General features: G+C 35.7%; 1 protein-coding gene across 24 annotated transcripts in view; it reads right to left on the bottom strand.

The window, feature by feature from the left end:
* GPHN (gephyrin) overlaps positions 1 to 21,810 on the bottom strand; it is a 289,546-nt gene that overhangs the window by 127,262 nt on the left and 140,474 nt on the right. For all 24 annotated transcript variants that reach the window (XM_054067590.1, XM_054067585.1, XM_054067588.1 and 21 more), the window contains exon 4: positions 7,975 to 8,067. In XM_054067590.1, the coding sequence (XP_053923565.1) occupies positions 7,975 to 8,067 (93 nt within the window). The remainder of the gene's footprint in view (positions 1 to 7,974; positions 8,068 to 21,810) is intronic.

Here is a 21,810-nt window from a genome sequence, read left to right on the forward strand (position 1 = left end):
GTTCCTACACAGCAGGCAATGAGAAATTCTTTACTCTTTAATAAGTATAAGCTTTAATAATTAACTGTTTTAATAGTGAGTCATTTTGCTATTCTGTTGGGCTCATGTCAAAAGGCGTAACTCACTCAACGTCCAATACATCTTAAATCCAAACTGGTATTTGCCTTCTAGTTATCATTTTTTAAACTGCCTTCACAGAGAAGTCTTCCTAACTTGTCTATACATTTCTTTATTCATTTTCTCCACTTTAAGCTGTTACTAAACTCTTTGAAATAGACCATGACCAGAAAAAAAATGTCACATTAAGGGAAAGAATTGCATAATTACAGGGCTGACAAAGTTTTCAAAATATTTTTGCCTCAACCTGATGTTTAATTTCGTTCAGTTCCCTATCATTTGTTGTGTGGAGATGTTTTAATGGAAATTATTTCTATAAATGCCTAAAAGGAAAAAAATTCCAAAAGTTCCAAATTGAAAATTATGCAGAAGTTCTATGGTAATCATATCTTTCTCCCTCAGCTACAGAAAAGGGACTGCAAGATCCCACTGTTGCAGCTAAACTGCTAATAGGAGCCAAGCCAGTTAATTTAAACTAATACTGAGATGTCCATATGAGCCGTGGGCCCTACAGTGAAAACTTGGCTGAAAGTCATCAGTGATGTCAAGGGGAGGAGAATCCTTATCTTTACACTAACAAGAACTAACTTATAATCACATTGTTCTCTTAGATGTATTTTTGAAAGTATTTGGGATCACTGTGATATGAACCATTTGCCCACCCACAGGATAAGCTCAATCTTCCTGCATCTTCCGTTCTGAAATTACCTTGGAATAAAAGACTTAATTGTAATATTTAAGATAAAGAAATGAGATTTCCTGGCTTGTTACTGTAGTTTTTCTTCTTGTTCTATGAAATATTCAAATCCCTTACTGCTGTTTTACTACTGTTTCCTTCTTTTCAACAGAGCTGGCAAGTATTTCATACGTTTGAAAGACAGAGAACCAACTTTCTATTTACTTATTGAGAGTATCAAGGAAAGCTAAAATAAAGGAAATAAAAAGTTGATAGCATCATCTTTAGGGTGTGACGGCCAGGCGACTTTACAGAGAAGGTTAACACCTTAGTTAAATTATTTAGAAGGTATTTGCCCCAGCATCCTCAGTCAATATCATCAGAAATTTGCATTTTCAAAAAAAGAAACAGAGAAGCAAATAATGTAATCCTTTTGGATGCAGGAAAAAAATTGTTCATTCATTAATTTCAGGATCCATTTGATTGAAACTATCTTCTCATTTAACATCAACAGAACGTAGGGCTAGAATCTAGTTTGGCCTTCCACACAATTCATCCATGACTTCTGTAAGAAGTTCAAGATAGCTTGAGTTTTCTAATATCTCTTTCCCACAATCAACCACATTTGATTCAACAGGATTAGAACAAAGAATACAGCTCTTGTTTATGGAATTTGTCTTTGTGGTTAATTCCTCATTGTTAAACAAACAAACCAACTCAAATACATAAAAACCTTCCATTATGATGATTTTCTTACTAGACTTATCTGGCTCAAGCTTCCCATCACCAGCTATTGCTACAATTCTCTTTAGTAGGCTAAGAAACACATTGGTAGCTTACTTTACGTCATTAGTCCCCAAAGAAAATTCAGTATTTTCGTAACAGTAGTAAGCTATATACCTTACACTATTATTTCCTAAAGAAAGTGCTAAAATCAGCTAAAATAAAGTTAATTTCCCAGTATTTTTATTATAAACTGAAGAGATTGAGTGGAGCAACTCTCACAGAAAGCATCTCTCTCAGCCACTGTATATTGTTTTACCTTCTTCTACATCCTCTGTTATTTTAGAAACTTTTTTTAAAAAAAGGAATATCAGAAAAATATGCAGTTTTCCACTTTAGGCACATCAATTCCATATACAGATATAAAAGTATCCGCTGTATTCCTATTCCGTCCCCCCCCCCCCCCCCATCTTCATACTTGCATATGTTGGGAAATCTAGACAGAAACAAGTTGAGAGACGTACACTTGTTCAATCCAGTATCTCAGCTGGACACACAGACAGGGAGACACACTCAAAACTGCTTTTTATGTAGCAGAATTAACCAAGCTCTCTTTATTTATCAAAACTACCACTTTTCAGGAATGCTTTCTCTGCATATATTTCCTTCTTCCTTTGGTTTTTTTTTGGAGTGATATTGCAGTAAATGGATCTGAAATTGGATTTGGCTTCCTTCCCTCACACATTTCTCACTAAAGCTGCCCTGGCACCTCACAGGTGTTTCCAAGCAGTGACTGCAGTTGATGGCAGCACAATCAGGATCTTTAGTGATGCTGGCATGTTACCAGGTTTTCCTGAGAAACTCAAAGTCTAGAGGAGAAAGTGCACTTCTTAGCATTTCAAAAGTCAGCTAAATTAGCTTGGAATTTCCCAAGTTAGAAGTACTTCCGTAACCTGACAGTGTACTGTGTAGTGCAAATAATCTGCATGCTGCTGCTTCTTGAAGAAACTGCTAATAGTTTAGTGAAGCGTTCTACAACTAAATATACCAATTCTGCTATAATAACGTGCCTTCCAAATATGAAACTCAAAATTTAATTATAGGATTTTTAATTGCATGAATAAGACATACAAGTATATTCAAATTTTTCTGACACCAAACCCAGCGTTTCAAATAATAAATTTTATTGAAAAATTAAAGTGGACTGGATAAAGACTTCATCATATACACTAGGAGCTGTCTGAAGGACTAAGAAAAAGGGAATGGTACCTTACAGAGTTGCTTATAAATTACTAACGAGTAGCACAAAATTTGGAAGGAGTCTATCACAGAGCAGTCTATTCCACTTAAGCATATTTGTTGTCTCGATACACCTGGTAAGGTTTCATAATTCAGAACCTTTAGGAGCAAGCTGGGTTGGAAACATAATTTTCTAAAAATTATGAATAACAGTTGTCAAAAGGTTTGATGGCAAGTTACAGGATCAGACAACATACATACACAGCACATTTCACTATACAATAGTTCTACACAGAAATCAAACTGAAGAGGGAGCGAGACCTCCATGAAGAGATACAGAAAACCACAGCCTTAAGATAGACTACGAAATCAAATGCTGAAAAAGGTTATAAAATTGGCAGGTACCTTGAATATTGAAAGGTGAAAAACTGAAACAACGGCCTAGGTAATTAAAGGTTGTCGGATTTCACAGCATTCCTAGAACAAAATGACTAAGGTCTCATACAAGATGAAGACTTCATTCCTCCTCGCTATGGAGCCATCCTGAAGTGATAGCTTGAAAAAAGAAAATTAGTTTCTTTTGGCTCAACACTAAGATGTTTTTGGTACGTTACTAAGAAGAGCTGAATGCTGCTGAAGAAGAACAGAAGTTCTCCCATATCCACAATGAAAAATACTAGAAATCCTGCAGCTGTGGAAAGGCACTATTTGCACCATGAGAGGACAAAACCTTTACATACTATTACTAGTTTCAATTACTGTCTATTAAATGGAAGTTCTTATTTGAAATGTCTCAGTGGATTTGGGTTAAACTGGGGGGAACACGTGTTGCTGTGACAGTATGACTATAACCATATCCTGCTGTGTCACAAGCACCTTATTTCATTAACAAAGTTGAAAGGAAAGCACACAGAACACATGAAAATGACAAATAATAGAAATTAAGAGGGTTGTCAACACTACCTGGGACAGAGAAATGGAAGGATACAGACATTAAAAGAGTCTGTAGAAATAAAATGGCATTTGAAGAAAACCACTAGATTCTAAAGAGAAACTTGGGAAGCGGCAATAGTGAAAGATACCTTAGAGAACTGGGAAAAAACAGGTGACAGAAAATTTGTAATAGATAATGATTATAAAAATGCTGGTGCAAGTTTTGAATTGAACATACAAAGACTTTGTACCACAGGAGAACAGAGAATTTCTTCTCTCCAGACATGGTTTTTGTGTGGCTAAGTTTGGAGCTTTTTGTTAATTCTGAGCATGCTTCTTTTTTTTTCCCAGAAAAATGCTGACAAATGAGAAGCAGTTCCAGAAGACAACAATTTCTTTTCATGGGCTAGAGAACTTTGATCTAAGAACGAACAAATATGCATACATTGTCAGATTAAATCAAAACAACTATGTGTCTAAATTAATTTAGAAACAATCTATAAATATTGAAGAAAACACTCAGCAAGAACCAAGAGGAATATTCATAATTTTTCCAGAGCATTTGAAAAGGAGGAAGACGGTAAGGGAACATCTGTCTGGTTTCACTTGATGGAAAAGAATTATTCTATGTTCCTTCTAAAGACTTCTCTTAAAATTTCAAGGCTGACAATTATCTGCAGCGTGGCTGAACTACTGATGAATACACATAGTGACACAGCCCAAGGATGTCCAGCATCAGCTGAGGCAAAATAAGTTGACTTCTATTGTTATTAAGCAAATAAAATTAGTCTTGTGAGAGTCAAATTAAATTTGAGAGCCACACTAGAGACAAAGGATAAAAAACCAGCTATAAGACTCTTAGGAGCAGACAAGCAAATTTTGATGTACAACTTCGCAAAGGAAGAAATGTAAAAATAGAGAAGATGGAAGATAGAAAACTGCGCAGAGTACCTGCATACATGAAGTTCTTCTTTTCTCCCTTGCATTGACTAACAGCAGTACAGGAAACACAGTTCTATATCAAAGGATACTTAATGACAGATAAAATGCTGCCACAGTATTTAAATAATTTCTGTAAGAACTGTAACTGTCTAGTACTCAAGTATTGTATTTCCAAGGAAAAAATGTTTGCATCTGGAAATACGAAACAAATATTCCTTAAATAACTTAACTTTCAACAGCAGACTGTATGAGCACTTCCAGTATGCATTTAAACACTATGCCCTTAAATTACAGGCAAAATAAGATAGGCAAAAAAGTGGTTGTATCTCCAAAATTAAGCCTATGCTTTGGCTTCACTCCAAATGCAAACCACCATCAACTACCATAACAGATGAAGAATTGCAGTATTCAGTAATAACATCTACATGACATATTCTTTCAAACTCAGCCATCCATTGGGTGAATTTTGTTTTTTGAATACTCACATTTCATCACTTCTAGTCACACAGACAAGAAGGCAAAGGGTATTCACCGCCTCATTTTATTGAGCCTCATCCCTCAAAATGTGAATCATAGCAACCAATTCAAAAGCTTCTCCCTGTCCACTGACTAGACTGAGGCTATAAATTTAGGGGCCAGAAACAAGTAAGAAAAATCACATATTATGAATACCCACGAAATCGTCTGTTCCATTATAACAAAAAAGTCATTACACATCACTGAAACAATTGCAATAACCAGGTATGATTCCAATATAGGGTTTAAAAGGCAAAGTGAGTGGGAAAACAGAGTAATTTTTTTTTTAATCATAAACTTCCGAAGTTTCAAGAAGTCATTTTTAATAGATGCATTATGATAGTTATCTAATTTCAATTTAATCAATAATTACAAAATTCAATTAGCATTAATTCATTGGGTTGTAAATACTCTCAGGAACTGGCTTTATCTTGTACAGTACAACCACAATTATGTATCTGTGCTCAGAAAAGAAAGCAGAAAAAATGTGTTTTCTAATTGAAAATAAAGGAGGATTAAAGAGAAGCAGGACTGAATCATTCCAGCCAAAATATGACCTAAGGGACTACTCTCACTATTCTAAGGAAAAATGCTAAAACATCTTCCAGTATCAGATTAAATTATTACCAGCTTTAAAATCATATCTTAAAGATGACATCTCAACAGCACAATGTCATGATCATGTTATTTCATTATCAGTCTAGTAATGAGAGCAGAACATGCTGGACAAACACCATACACGAAAGAGATTAAAACCATTTCCTACATCAAGTTTTCCTGAAGGCTTGCTATTGCATATTTCATGTTAACATAACGAATTTTCCATTTTGAATTGGTTCTCTCATTGATCCAAAGACATTAAACGTGGGGCCGAAGCTTGTGCTTCTTCATATGTTTGTGTTGTGACATATAATGGCAAACCAATTTTCTTTCCTTAAAACATTTGTTTGAACGAATGATCTAATAAACCCTATCGTAAGTACAAGCCTTATAACCGCCACTTTGAAATAAAAGCTGGAATACGATCTCCTCACTGTGGTTTACGTTTAGTCTTGCAAGTTAATCCAACTTAAATGAGTGAAAAGTGAGTAAATACTGTCCTATATTAATTCTTTTTAAGGAGGTGAATAATTTGACAGTCAGAACACTTAATTCTGTTTTAACAATTCAAAGTCTTATACACCTACTATGCTTAAAAACAATGCATTTTTTCTTTAGGACAAGTTATCAACGATATTTCTCTCAATGTGTTTTCATTATATAGTCTAAAGATACTTCAACAACTCTGATAGTTTTTTAAATGGCTCACTGTAACATCAAAACCAACCACCTGTCCTAAATAATTAGTTTGACTAACGGTAATAAAGCAATGTAAGGAAAATACAAGGTGTTTATGTGCAGAGTTCTGATTTGTTTATTTCTTGTCCCAAATGCTGCTTGAGAAGCTGTGCCTAATTTTTGGTACTGGCTGCAATGCTTCCTCTGGCACTACTGCCTAGGCGCTACCCTACATAAAAGTAATAAATCAGAAAAACTAGAGCAGTGCTGGGAATACAACCTTCAAAACCTTAAATTAGTTTGCAAGTAGGAGACCAATCTAACCAACACACTTTTCATTTTTGTGTTGCTTTAGCACAGTGAGTCGCCTGCAAATTCAGTTTCACTACCTAGCACACTGCGGTCATCTTGTACGGTTGCCCTTTTCTGATACATAAACCTTTATGTTTTAATTACTTACAGCTTCTAGTATGTAAACTAAACATACCAGAAGTAATGTATAGAAGCATTTTCTTTGCCTATTTATTTAATTACATAACTTTCATGTAATAGATTTTAAAATATTCTTAGATTCCTAATGGAAAGAAGTTAAACTGCAGCTATGGTTGACAGGAGACAATTTTGAGTTCACTAGAGCATAACCACAATCCTATTTACTTAAGTCAACTCTAAGTTGAAAGTCAAAGTAATTAAAAACTTATATGAGTACCTAAGAGAATTCTAAATATGTCAAACTATGGAAATAAACACTTCAGACACTCAATCATAATCCTGGCCTTTAGTGAATGTAAGCAAACAAAAAGTATGTGATTTTAAAAGTTCATATTAATCTAATTTGGAACCATAAATACCAAAACACTTCAACAGCAATCACACAGTCATTTTGTATTACAGCTCATGGCTATGAGGTTATAAAAGTTGCCCTTTTTTATTATTTTTCACCTTACCTTAATTCTTGATAAGTGGAATGTAACCAAATCTGATATCTTCTGCAACATTTATGGAAGCAGGTTACCTTCGTCTCTGTGCCTGTTTAGCTTTTTTTGACAATGTGGCATCAAGCAAAGCAAATGCAGCTTTGCACAGAATTTTTTCCCCCTGCTATCTGCCTCTCACACCAACCTATACTACAGTAACTGTCAAGGCACTAGCCTGCAAGGCAGAATTAAAAGCTCTCTCATCCTACTTTTCCTTGTGCAGGACGCAACAAAAGCCACACAAGTGTTTGCTTAGCAGCACTTTAGTGCAAAGGAAAATTGCGGCAAAAAGCTGTTAAAATTTTGTTTTGTAAGGGGACTGGAAATCCATTATACTATGCCACATTTTAGTTAAAAAATCATCTTGAGTCAGAATCTAAGGTCAGAGTAGTTCCCTTACGCTATATTTCCTATTGCTTTTTCTGCTTCCAAGTTGAGTGTCATCGATCTGTCCAGAGATACTGCAAAGTAAAGTTACAAGAGGAAATTTGAAAAAAATACCACCTCCCTTCCCCGAGACTCATGCATTTCTACACCAAAGGACAGATCTTTCTTATTGCAGGACTATCTCACCTCTGGAGTGACATCTCGTGGTGCAAACCCTGTTCCTCCAGTTGTTAAAATCAAATTAAGTTCCTTTTCATCGCACCAATCTATCAGCGTCTCCTGAAAGAGAACATGAATCCTGTCAGACCTAACAAGTAATATGTGCGATACAGTTATCTCAAAAAACACCTGAAGAATTGAAATATCTTAAAACCAGACACACATACAATAAGTACAGGGAATACATGGCTTTTTTATACAAAGATTTCAAACCACTATTTATAATCAACATATAAGAGAATAATGCAAGCATCCATCATAATAGTTTTGGGAATGGAAACTGAAAATCTGTTCTCCATCTCTTGATCTGAAATGGAAAACAAGAATTCACAGTTACTAATTTATATCACTGTTTATTTTGACAATGAGATATAAACATAATGCTTTGACACATGTTAATAGATTGCACGCATTTAATTCAGATTATATGTTTGATTCTTATTACAGTGACTGATTTCTATACGTCACCTTCTAATAGCCTGAAAAAAAGCCAGAACCACATATTTGAAAGCTTATCTACTAGTAGATGCAATAACCTGACACAGAAACCCAAAAAATCACCGATAATAATCTTTTCTACATTCCCTGTAACATCTCAGTAGGACTGTGTATACCAGTTCCAAGGCTGGACTAAGAAAGTCTAATAAAGCTGCCACGTAAAGTCAACGACTTACAATACCAGAGAATGCATGATACTGGAGAATTATTTATTTGCATTCATTTTTTAAGTGATATTTGAAATCAGTTTTCAAACAGTGATAAAAAATTCACACAAGCAGAAAATGTATTTAGTCTCGATATGACTGTATCACTTATCCTTCATACTCTACCATGGGCTAGCACAGCAGAAGAATGTCTGCTGGGAGCTCAAAATTAGCTGTGTTACATGAAGTTCACTCATACATTACACAGTGAGTATCCATCCACAGAAATCACTCAGATCAATTAGACAGCTATCCTTACGCTAGCAAAGAAACCTCAACCTTTGAAAAAGATTAGTGCACATTTCTGTTTCTGGAGTATTGTATCGGGGAGGAATTAACTCCTTTGTTGACTGTTGGTTAGAAACATTATTTATCACAAAACTAGATCTGAGCAATATACTTATTAAACAAGCTTAAAATATTGTTGATAGTTATAGAGCTGCACAGAACATTTAAAAACTACTACCAATTTAGATTAATCCTCAGGTGTATGTTCTTCAGGCTTAGCACTTTTACATAACTTTGCACGAAGAGAAAGCTCATGTACAGCTTTGTTCAAATTGCAGGCAGAATGGACTTGCCCCATCACACAAACATATCCAAGGATTATTTGAAGAAGTGGCAAAGCAGAAGGTTCTGTCTTTATTACTCCTTTTTTTCACTGATTCCTTCCATTTCTTGTTTTGCATTATCTCATCTTTATTAAAATTACATCCCTCTTTTTACTCTCTCCATTTGGAGGACAGCACTCTAATACGTAGACAGCTGTAAATTACCAGAAGTCTCTAGTGATACAAACATTTTAAATAAGCTTAAGAAAAGAACACGCATAATGTCTCAGACCCATACATAAACAAACTATTAAGTCTGACTTTTGACTTACACTTTGGAGAAATGTGAATTATAGTAGTAAAAAGCATTTTATGTCTTAAAATTGTTTCAATAAGATAGATATGCATTAGAAAAATTATTTTAAAGAGGTGGCATCTTCCCTATTTTATCACCTAGAAACATATTTGTCTTGACTCTGAACAGCTAGAAATTTCAGAGAATACCTGAGAGAAGTTCAGTGCAAAACTGGTGTTTGGCAGTATTAGAGCTTAATATTGCATCTATCTTAAAAATTATTATCAACAAGAAAAAATTGTCAGTATAAAACAGGATGGAAAGATTTTGTGGACTGGGTTTGGTTGTTTTTTTTTTTGTTTCTGGGTTTTTTTTTAATGAATTATTTATCTTTAGATAAAATAAAATTTGTCGAACTCCAACTGGTTTTATAGAGCAAATAAATCTGTCCTCTGTTCTCATTTTGCTACAGTTAACAGGGGAAAAAATGTCATGTGACGGTCTACAAAAAGCTAAATAAATCAGTACACACTCTAACTCTTCAAATAAACTGAGCAACAATTAAATACCCATTACTGGTATTCCATCAGGCAGACACATAATTCTCTATCAAGTTCTAGTTGTAGTAGAGAAACGTAAGCTTTCAGTAAGAAGACATTTGACTATGAGGCAGTATCTTTGGGTTTCATTGTATCTCCCAAGTATAAATTGTACCACATAGATCTTTTAAAACCACGGAAAAATACCTGAGACTGATATTCAACTTATTTACTTTCTCTCTAGCCCACAAAACTGTGTCCTGCCAAACATTCTCATTGACATTTTAAGTATCTAAAAAAGGAAGCACCAACTGAGGACAAAAGGCTACTCGTATTCACTTGGCTGCTGCCAGCAGTCAGGCTGGATTCTCACTAGCTTCGCATGGAACTGAATTTGCTGTGTCTTCAAATGAGAACTGCTTTAGGCCAGGGACCTGATATTTGGCTTCACTGATGATATACAAATAAAATTATTATATAATGTTTCAACCAGAGAAAATGTCATTAGATAATTTTTGTGCCTCTTTCTTCTACTCTATTGTTGATGACAAGCCTTCAAGATAAAATGAGTCCATGTCAACAGGTTCAGTAAATCACTGTTATTCCACTCAAGTTAGTAGAATAATGCCGGTGGATAAAAATTACAGTATCTGGCTCTAAAAGCACTATTGTAAAATTCTGCCAAATTTTAAACACCAGAACAAAACTACAGACCTCAAGAAAAGAAATACACAAATCAATAAATAGCTTAATATTTTCTACAGTTAATATGTTAAAATAGCCTTTATCAGTTATTTTCTAGTATTAAGTCTGACAAGGAGAAATGAAGTCATAGCAGTCAGTTCCTCTAGACACATTTTTACTTCAAAAGCATGTAACTGTGATTCTAACCTGTTAAAGGTTCACTGAAGTCCCAGGATAACTACACTAAGCTTTTCCACTGCACAGGAATAAAACATCAGCCCAGTTGAATTCTTAAGCTTTGGATTAGATCTGGTGCTCTCTCCCTTCTACTTATTCCTTTATATTTTCTCATTTAAATACATTAAAATTTCTCTCAAATAAGTAAGAAGCTTTGTAAAATTATTTAACTTCTATATTTTGAAAATAAATTCTGTTTACTCTAGGACAGTATGTTTCAAAACTCAAGGAAAAAACGTTAATACATTCTTAAAGCCACAATGAAAACATTCCTTAGCAATCCAAGTCAAACAAGAATTGTTGTATAAAAAGCCACATCAAATATCAACTTACAGATTTTCTAAGAAAACTAGGTGTCATTTTGACCATTGAGTTTCAAGAATATAGAAGAACTGGCACTTTAAGAGCTCGTAACAACCTTTACTTTATGCCTTGACCTACTCCAGGTCAGACCCCAGGTCACTAAATATTAACCCAGTTATTATGGCATGAGAGAGCATATACAACTGTATGAATCAGAAACTGATGTTACAGCACGCAAATATAAAGCATGACAAAAGAAAAAAAGAAAAAGGTAAAAGTAAACCAATTGTTCCTCACAACCGTATTACTTAGGAGTTTGAATCTTCTTTATTCAGCAGACCACGGCTTGTCTATTAATTTAAAAGGAAAAGTCAAGTACCGAGGACCATGCAAGAAAATGAATACTGATAACACAGAGGCACTGCAGTAAAGAGTTGAGTTCGCCATTCAGTTTGAAAAAGAGGGAAGGCCTTAGAAGTGTTAACTTTCCTTGGACGTAAGTTCATATTTTTAGCCCTATTTCTGGTGAAGATTTTATATCTAATGTTTACAATCTTTCACTTACTGCTTGAAAGCTTTGCTGAAATGTAGAAGCACAAAGATATTCTTGCGTATGGAACAACAACTTTGCAGGTAATCAATCTCAAAATGATTTAAGAATAAGAAAACTATATACTAAACCACAATGAAAATACACTCAACATTTTCTATTACCTATATCCCTTTTTTCCTTCCCCCACCAACAAAAGGCAGAAAGTAAGAGAAATGTCAGGATTCTGCTCACAGTGTAATCACTGTAGTCAAGAGACTTGGATGCAATGCTAGTATGTACCCCAATGTGTCTAAATAGATCCTTTCTGTCTTTCCAGATTTTACCAGTTAGCAATCTTCTGAAGATTCTCCAGATGTATTCGCAGGTTTCAGCATTGCAGTCAGTTTGCATGTTGTTTTTCTAAAAATGCTTTTCTGAATACTATGCTAACATAACAAAAGAGGTAAAAAATCCAATTATGCTACTGAAATACAAAACTAAAGGGAGAAAGTAATAAAAATGTACTTTACAAAAGGCTTACATTTAAAATGGAAATTTAATTACAGATATTTTTCATTTGCAACTATCAAATAATTCAAAGTTCAATTGCAGCCTGTAATGTAACCTTTTCTAAAAAAAAGTACTTCATGGCTTCTAAAAGCTACCAGTCATGATAATTATCCCTAAAACAGGAAAAAGTAGGCACTGAAGTGCAATGCTCAACAGAGTTCATCTATGCAAATGAGTAGGGAAAATCGAGCAGAGAGATGTACAAACACTAAAATCTTTGCTGGTTGAACCACCAGGACCAGGAGTGCCAACAATGAAGTAGTCTGCTTTGTAATAGCTGAGACTGGCAAAAAATATTTCTTAACTATTTTGCTGGAGAAAGGTAAAGATGGTTTTAAATGTCTGGTGCCGATTTCCTCTCAGAAAGACAAGGGAGGAATCCTTAGTTAAGCTAATTCCCATGACATATTAGTCTTAGTATAAACAAGAAAAACTGTGATTTTATTATATGATTTAACAAATTGAATTAAAATCTACAGGCGAGTCTAGATCTGATGCAAACCATGAGTCTGTATGTGCAGCAAGCCACAAGATTTGTTTCCTTCTGTATGAAAATCTGTTCCCATCTACTGCTGGCACCACTACTATCCTCCTAGAGTGCATGCTGAGGTCTTGAAATCACAGCTTCTTGCAGAAAAGGATCAGTCACTCCTGCATAACAGTATTCCTTAGATGTCTGGAGGAACGGATGGAACTTACAGTTGTCAGAAGAGTAAGAACTAGATATTTTCCAAATATGTCTGTTTCTTGAAACAACTTTCCTGTCCACTCTGAATTTGGCAGATACATAAATATGTGGGCACATACGCACACTGCTCGTCTCTACGTAATAAAAATCTGCTAGCAGAAGCGCCAACGTTCAATGTGTCTCATTTCTGTCATGTGTAAACTACCTCTCTAAAATATGTTTACTTAGTAAAATAAATCTTAGAGTTGTATAAGAAGTCTTTGTTTATCTTAAGAATTTATTTGAAAACAATTAAAAATTAAAGAAAAAACATAACGCCTTTTTGCCAGTATTACTTTTCACAGTAAGAATCTTGACACATTATGTGTATTCCTCCAATTATTCCTACAAGCTAAAATGGCAATTTGAATGAAAAGGGAAAAAAAGCATAAACCAAATTGAATTAAGTCAATACTGCTCACTAATAATAGATAAACAGAAATCCTCTCTCTTAATTATTTTTTTTTAATTAAAGCAGCACTTCAAAGACCTGTTATCACAAGATATAAATGCTTGGTTATTAATTGCGCAGAACAAGATGGCTTATTCCACATTTTCTTCCCCTTTGAGTACTTCAATGTTCATCTAAGTTGGTTTAAAAGACTGTTTACTTTGTGTTTTCTTTTCAGAATGTGAAAAGGCAGCTTGATATTACAAACAAGTTGGTAACTTTCTGAAACTGGAGTTCTTTACAATATTTTATCTACGTGTATCCACGTCTACAGCACAAATATCTCCCGCACTATGGATCAGGATTTTCAGCAAACTTTGCTGGTGGTAACTAAGTCCAGATAAGCTACATCTTAATCTCATCAAAAAAAAAAGAAATAAGCCACAGAAAACTAACTGCAAATTTCTTTGAGCTTCCACGACAACGCTAACTGCTTCAACTCTAAGAAATCGGTAAGAGCACGTGTCTCATGTAGGCAAAGGAGATGGGTCTCAGAGAACTCCAAATATAAACACATAAGAATCATATTCCCATAACAGCCCTCAACTTGCTTAACCTGCACTTCTTCGAAACAATGCCTGAAAACAACCACTTGCAGAATTTGCATGTACATATTTGCATGCAGAGGCAATTATATCTCAGTTTAAGCCAGGTTATATACCCTGTGTCTGCTTGTTCTGTTTCATGGGCAGGAAGTGCAGTGGATAAAAAAAATGACTACAAGGCTTCTGTGATTAAAAAAAAAACCACATGAGGTAAACTTAAATGATTGCTTTTCTGTGACTATGAAGTTTTAAAAACAATATAATTGTAAAAATATAATTAATTCTTACAGAATCCAGTTCAGTTTCTAGCTTGATTTCCTAGTAGTAAATGCAATTTTACAAGTTACTTCACAAACTTAGCTAGAATTTTGTAAGACATAATTTCTTTTTACCATATGAATAATGCCACGGCTTATATAATTTCAATTTTTGGTGTAGCTCTCCATGGAAATGGCAAATTGAACAGAGTGAAAATACTCAGATATCTAAAAAAAGTTAGGACGGAGTAGAGGGAAAGACAAGAGAATAAAGCATTAGACAGACAAGGGAGCTACTCAGTATAATGCAGTTTGTGGTATAAACTCCCCTATGTGTGTTGTTCATGCCCATTGTCCATAGAATCCATGAACAAAACTGTGTTTAAAATAAAAACTACTGTTTCACCTGTGAAAATACAGTAAAGAAAATTTACCTACCAACAAACGGCTGCTGCACTTTGAGATATTTAGTCCATACATATACGCTAAGAGTGAGTGGGCTTGTGGCCTGCCCTGGAGTGTCCCAGGAGGGGTGCCCTAGCTCCTCCCCTCTTCCTGCTCGATGCATGACATACGGGGCAGAGCGCATCCGCCACCACTTCAGTTCCTCTTAAATGCACAATCAAACCTGAAAGAGATTCAGAAAGAGGGGAAAGGCAGGTAGGAGACTAATGTACATGCAGACTACACCTCTCAAAGAACACCAGTTACTGACCAGTAACCTTTTTTCTTTGAGTCTGCATGTACATTCCCGCAACAATTCACTCTGAAGAGTTACCTTTGCCTTTTACTACCCAGAAGGACTGAGGACTCCCGCAAAAAACTACAGCATTGCTCCACTGAAGGCTGAAACAGCCCTGGATTCTACTAGGCCAATATAATGCCAGGTGAATGCAAAGAGAGAAGTCCAGGTGGCCTTCGCAAATGTTGAAATAACATACAATTCTGATACAAAGTTTGCCCAGAGATCTAATAGAATTTGCTTTGGCCATGGTGGGGAAAGTTCCTTGAGTCCACAAAGAGCGAGAAAGCCACCAAATGTGGTGTGAAGTCAGCTGAACTTCTGGATATTCCCACAGTGCAACAAGCAAAGAAACAAACTACAAGACTTGGATCTATGAAGACAAAGGATAAAGTCCATCCGAAATTTAGAATATGAAGTATAAAATTCAATCACAGAAGCATAAGATCTGGAAATGAGTAATAGAAGACTAATAGCCTAGATACTCTGGAGCTTTGGCATCACTCCAAGAAGGAATTTTTGATGACTGAAGAAGAGATACTCTGCCTTTATAAAGGCAGCATAGACAATGGCAACCACAAGGACTCACATACTTCTGCAGTTGGCCGAGCGAACTGTCACCAGATGTGCCACTTTCATAGACACAAGCAGAAGGAGTAAGAATTTAAGAGCTCAACAGGGAAGATGGAACCACTGTAATACAGTGGTTTTCCTAGAACTATTCAGTCATGAACAACTTGGTTCATCCTGATCAGCTCGGTTAGGAAGCCATGAGTTGTGCAGTGTGAGAACATGAGTGTACTCAATCACAGAAAGAAACTTGGTACCCCCACCAAAGTACAGAAAGGAATCAAAAGAACTGAGTATAACAAATAACCTAGAAGAGCTAAAACACAATAGCTATGGATACTACATAAGAAATCTCACATAGAAGTATATGAATACACCTACTGTCAGAAGAAGGTGAAATTACACCCAAGATAACAAGTTCAGGTCTACTGAATATTTCTCTACATGTATACCAATTCTGGTAACTCACAGTCAATATACCATAAAAGGAAAATAAGCAGTTTGAAAGCATAATACAAACAAAACTCATGTATGGCTTTATTAAGCCAGGAAGCTGAATGGGATGCCAAAACAACAACTATATTTTAGCACATGCAGTATGGGAAAGAACAGACTTACTTAAGTTCTCTAAAGAAAACTCCTAAAGGAAACCGCAAAAGTCACCTGTATCTTCACAGAAATTTCCTTGGAAAAGTCTAGTTCGCCAAATTCTAAAGAATATACATAAATGGGCCTGGATGTAATCTCAGTTATTCTCCCTTTTTGTCCACTTCAGGATTATTTTGTCATTCCTGACAGGCATCTGTCTACAAAACATACTCAAAGATCAGTAAATGTTTAACTTTTGGACAACTGACCATTGGAAAAGCAAGTAAATAAACTAGTTCAGATGAAAATCTAAACTTTCAGAAGAAATGTAGATATTTGATCTAAACTATCACTTCTACCTTACTAAGGACTGTAGGTAGAGTCAAAGCCACTTAAATCAGGGCTCATTGTCTTTTGTGTGCAACAAAGAGCATTATTATATCAAACAAATAAGACTATGGGAAATCACATTAACCTTTCTACTTAAAATGGAAGCTTGATAATTGCTCTGGGTGAAGAGAATTTACATGCTGGCAAACTGGTAGATGAGATGCTGAAATAGCTGCTGGATATATACTAGGCTCATGACTTTCCAATAATTGTAATATTCTACAGTACTAAGAAACAGAAATGCTCACAAAAAATAGATTCTTCCTGAAGTGAAACTCGTTCCATTTTGCAGCCATGTTAAGGTCATGGACCATTTCGTACCCCGAACCAAAATGTTCTGTATGTTTAAATAGTGAAATACGTTATTACACTTCGCTGTATGAAAACTGAGGCCTGAATGATGCATGTGCATTGCTCTGAATGATCAATACGGGGGAAAAAGGCAGAAAGACTGGAACAGACACTTGCAAGCTCCTGAATTCCAGGTACGAATACTGTTCAAGTCAGAATGGAGTGACTGTGGTGACTCAGACACTGCTTTTTCTTAACCACAACAGAATAAGGGTTTGGGGAGATTAGCATGGATTGGAAATGCATGGAATTAAAAAGACATCTCCCTACCAACTCAAATACTCTTCCCCTCTAGATAGGAAATCTTTGCATTTCTTGAAATGATAAGCTGCAGATTAATCTTTGGTGGATAATATTGGCAATACAATTGCCTATTTAGATATTCAGAGAAGTACCTGTTAGGAAGAAGTGACAGCATATATTGAAGATCCTGAAGATAATGGATTGTAATAATTATTTTATGGCAAGCACAGTTCCATACATGGAGTCATCACATAATGCATGGATCTAGCACCTTCCTGCTCACTCATGCAGTGCATTATGACAGTGCCAGTCACCTAAAAATCACTGTTCTGATCATCATTGTAGGGATACGGAAAAGCACTCCAATTTTGCCTGCCTAAATTTACTAGAAGAGGCCCTTCTTTTGTAACAAAGAAACCATCCTTACTGACATCTCTGCATATTTGTAGCAGATGCTCCTACCAGCTGAGAGGTTTTAAGATTATTGTCTATCAGCTATATTTATTCTCTAATACCTAATTATAATGCACAAGATAAATGTAAGAAGCTTCTAGCCAAGCAACGCATGTACAGGCCACATGACCTAGCAATTAAAGAGATGAACATATTGTGATGTATGATTGTCTTGGCAGTGTTCAGACTGTTTCAGAGAAGTGTTCTTATGCCCTGGTGAAGCCTATCAAGCCAACTATAAAACCTCTTTCCTGAATATAATTTAGATGGAAATTATCTGTGTTCATCCTTCTATGGTAGAGTAAATAAAAAAAAGCATTTGTAAAGAACCCTGAATATTATACGTGAGTTGATGGAGAAAGGATTCTTGTATAAATCAGGTCACTACATATGAGTATGCAAAGGTATTTATTTTTCCCAAAGAAAAATTACTACCAGAGAGAAATAAGGAACAAATTACAGAGTACTATGTTTAGGTGGTGAATGACCTTCCAGGTCTATCACTCAATGCCAGATTTAGCCTCCAGAAGATAACACAACATATGATATGGAGATTCTGCTCTGATATAGTCTTGTGACAGCGATATACTAACAATGAAGAGAAAGGTACACGCAAGAAAGGAAAGAAGATTGGAGTATTCCTGAACTGATTAGACTGTCTGCACTTTTCCTTTATCTGCTGAGTAGGAGTAATCTTGGAAGACTCTGCAAATGATTCTGAAGAGGGATAAGGAAAGGATAAAAATCAATTGAGACTCATTGACGTGAATGCACGCAACATGTTGACAGCTGTCGAAGGCAATGAAAAATAAGTGTGATCAGTACAGAAAAAAGTTTTTTCTTTAAAAGCTCTTGTTTTTTTTCTTACAGAGATAGAGCACAATAGAAGAATAACAGAAGAAACTAGGCTGCCTTGCTGACTAGGTTATTGTTCGTTCCTGAACTCTGGAGTATAAGCACCCAAAGATTAAAATGTACTGAAAGAACCTTTTGGAACTTATAAGACAATCCATTATTGAACTAAAAAGGCCATTCTCTTCAAAGGAAAGGCCCTTTCAGGTTTCAGTGTATGCAGAATCTCTCTTATAGGCCCAAAGCATCACAGTTATTACACAATATGGTGTGAAACCTGTTACCACAGAATTTGATGAGCTATCGTCTGCTTCCACTACAGCTTGCAGAGGTGTCTTAGTATTAGCTGATGCCACTGCAATCAGAGATTTCAACTTGTTATCCTACTTGGGAGAAAACTGATGCAGACAACTTACACTAGAAAGACTTCTTTCCCTAAGAGCTGAAACTTCCCAGCCATTTCTCTTTGGAACATTTAATGGAACATTTGGAAACATGTACATTTTTCTTGATACATACTAACAACAAAATTATTTGGAGTTGGATGGTAATAAAAGCATTCAAAATCCTAAAGAGATTTCAAAATCACGTTCCAACTGTTTCTGCAGCTAGTAATTATGAAGCTAAAACGTGTCAGGATATTAAGCTTGTTTAAATATGCCTTTGTTGGTACTGGAAATCTCACAGCCAAAATAATATAAAGAACGTCAAACAACCTACAGCATTCTTGCAGGATTCTTTGTATTGTAATCTTCACTGTTTCTAAGGTCCTAAGTCTCTGGAAGTTATTTTGTGCTACACGAAATGTATAGCATTTTGTTATATGACAAGGACTACATATAAAATAAACTATATTCTACTGAACTGACTCAAAGTTTCTGCAAATGGAGAAAACAGAAGTTGAATAAAGCAACTGCATCATTGATATGATATAGCTCAATCTGATCTCATAATATTAACAAAGCCATAGAGGCTAATCAGGAAACAAAGTTCAAAGCAATACATGAAAAGATATGAAAAGGATGATTCTAAGACATATGGCAAGCTTCACTTGCTAAAATTTAAGAATCATAAAAGAAATACTAATCAGTACTATCAAAACGCCAGAAGCACAGAATGCTTTCTGCTGAAGGAAAAGCAACGCTTGCAATGACCATACTGAGTCTCTTGACTGGTGCAGAGAAAGTCTTGGTGCATTCAGGAATGCTTTCCAGTCCCTCAATTTCCAACATGCTGGTTCTATTCATAATTATTGTTCTGTGACTAAGTTTTCAAACAAATACTACCAATTCTGGAATAATAAACACTTGCACTAAGCTTACCATCTATACAGGTACTCTTAACACTTAATCTTGAATGAATGACGGCTTAATTAAGGGTTCTGGCGATGAATATATTTGTACAATATGCTTCAGTTGCAAAATCAAGATCTGTGCCAGAACCAAAAGCTGCAACACTAAGGGAACAGTTGTTGACGAATGAAGCCCTTACAGTCTCTGCTTCAAAAGGAATCAACAATTTATAAACTCTTACCTACTTAGCATAAGACAAATCAAATCTTAGTGTCCTTTTTACTAAAAGGTTTTCTTACAATTTAAGTTCTAAACCTCAAATGATTTCTGTTGTGCTTATCTTAGCAGACATTTCTCACCGTAAATTATCCTTTTGAGGGAAGTATTTCAGAAAGCACCTTTTGAATTTACTTTGAAATTGCTTTCACTTTCTTTATCTGAAGTTTATATCACATCTTCATAACTATCTAGAATATAACACTATTTTAAATGTTACAATTAGCAGATACCACAATTATTCATTATACTTTCATAAATGGGTATTTCATGCCTCCTCTTTCCCTTGAAACAGAAGGCAGAGAAAATACATACACACTTCTTTTTGTTGAGTAGTTTTCCAAAATGACACGCAAGGAGAATCAGTAATTACAGAAATGTTTAAGGAGTGGAGTTGAAGGTACTGCAGGTTCTAGCAAAAAAAAAGTGTATTCCCACTGGTACTGATGGGCTCAAATCAGACAGTGGAGGTTATGCATATGAAATGTCTGCGGCTTCACAGGAATAGAACCCTCCTTGCTAAAGCATGAGTCACTTCTAGAGTTGTGAAACCATGGAAAGCCCTCTGGACTAGGAAGCACTTGTTTGTTATTTCAAAGAAGTAAGAAGACACACAGGGTAACCTTTATGAGAATCCTGAGTTATTTATACACTTCAAAAAAAAGTTGCATAAGAAATAACAAGTCTCTTTAACTGCACCTCACCTGCTTTATTTACTACTATTTTAGTATGGCCTGGTTACAGTAAAAATGTTTATATACATAATTTGGAGTCTTTTTAATTGCAAAACCTATCTTTCTGGACAGGCTATAAACACATTACAGTCATATTCTCAACGCAGTTCAGAATACAGGCACCATCTCAATAATTAAAAATACCATATTGCCCCTTTCACAGAGTTTTATCATCTCCCACACATTCTACTTTAAGGATTATGATGCATCCAGTATAGGTTATCTCTGGACTACTGCTTTCTCCTGTAGAGACAATTGCCAGTTTAGGGCTGGAGAGTGACAAAGAGCTTACACAAGCAGCAGAGTCATCCAGACAGTATTTTCAGTAAGGAAGAGTAGGTGGAATTAGTGGATGAAGGACAGTATGCAATAAATTTTATCTGTGAGCAAGAACCGGTCAATACCCTCTGGAAATTAAAGACCACACAATGTTCTATTTATAATGTTTCTAATATCGTAGTAATCCTGACCAGGAGACAATTGTACATCAAGAAGTTAGTGATCCACGTAACAGTTTCCCTGCAGTTCCCACAGCAGCCTATGCTGTGCTCCACATAGAGCGTGGCCTTCAGCCCCGTGTCATGTTGCACAACTCCCCTGGCCAAAAGAGATACTCAGCCACCTCATTATAATGGAGGAGCCCGTAAGCAGCTCCCCCCTCGGTACTGGTGATTATGCAACAGGCATGGCCTCTCCTTTATCTAAAGCTGTAGCAAGAATTTCTCATGAGTGGAGAAATCCATGCAGAGACTGATTCCATGCTGCATGAATTCATGGTTTCCAGCATCCAAAGACTGTATGATTTATTTGCTATCTATATTCCTCCTCTTATTCTGCCTTACTGAAGCAGATATTAAGCCATCTGGTGTCAGGCCCCTCTTAGTGAGATCCAGAAAGAAACCGGCATTGTCCGTTTC

The sequence above is a fragment of the Cuculus canorus genome, chromosome 5 (genome assembly GCF_017976375.1).
Source record: "Cuculus canorus isolate bCucCan1 chromosome 5, bCucCan1.pri, whole genome shotgun sequence".
Taxonomy (NCBI): Eukaryota; Metazoa; Chordata; class Aves; order Cuculiformes; family Cuculidae; genus Cuculus; species Cuculus canorus.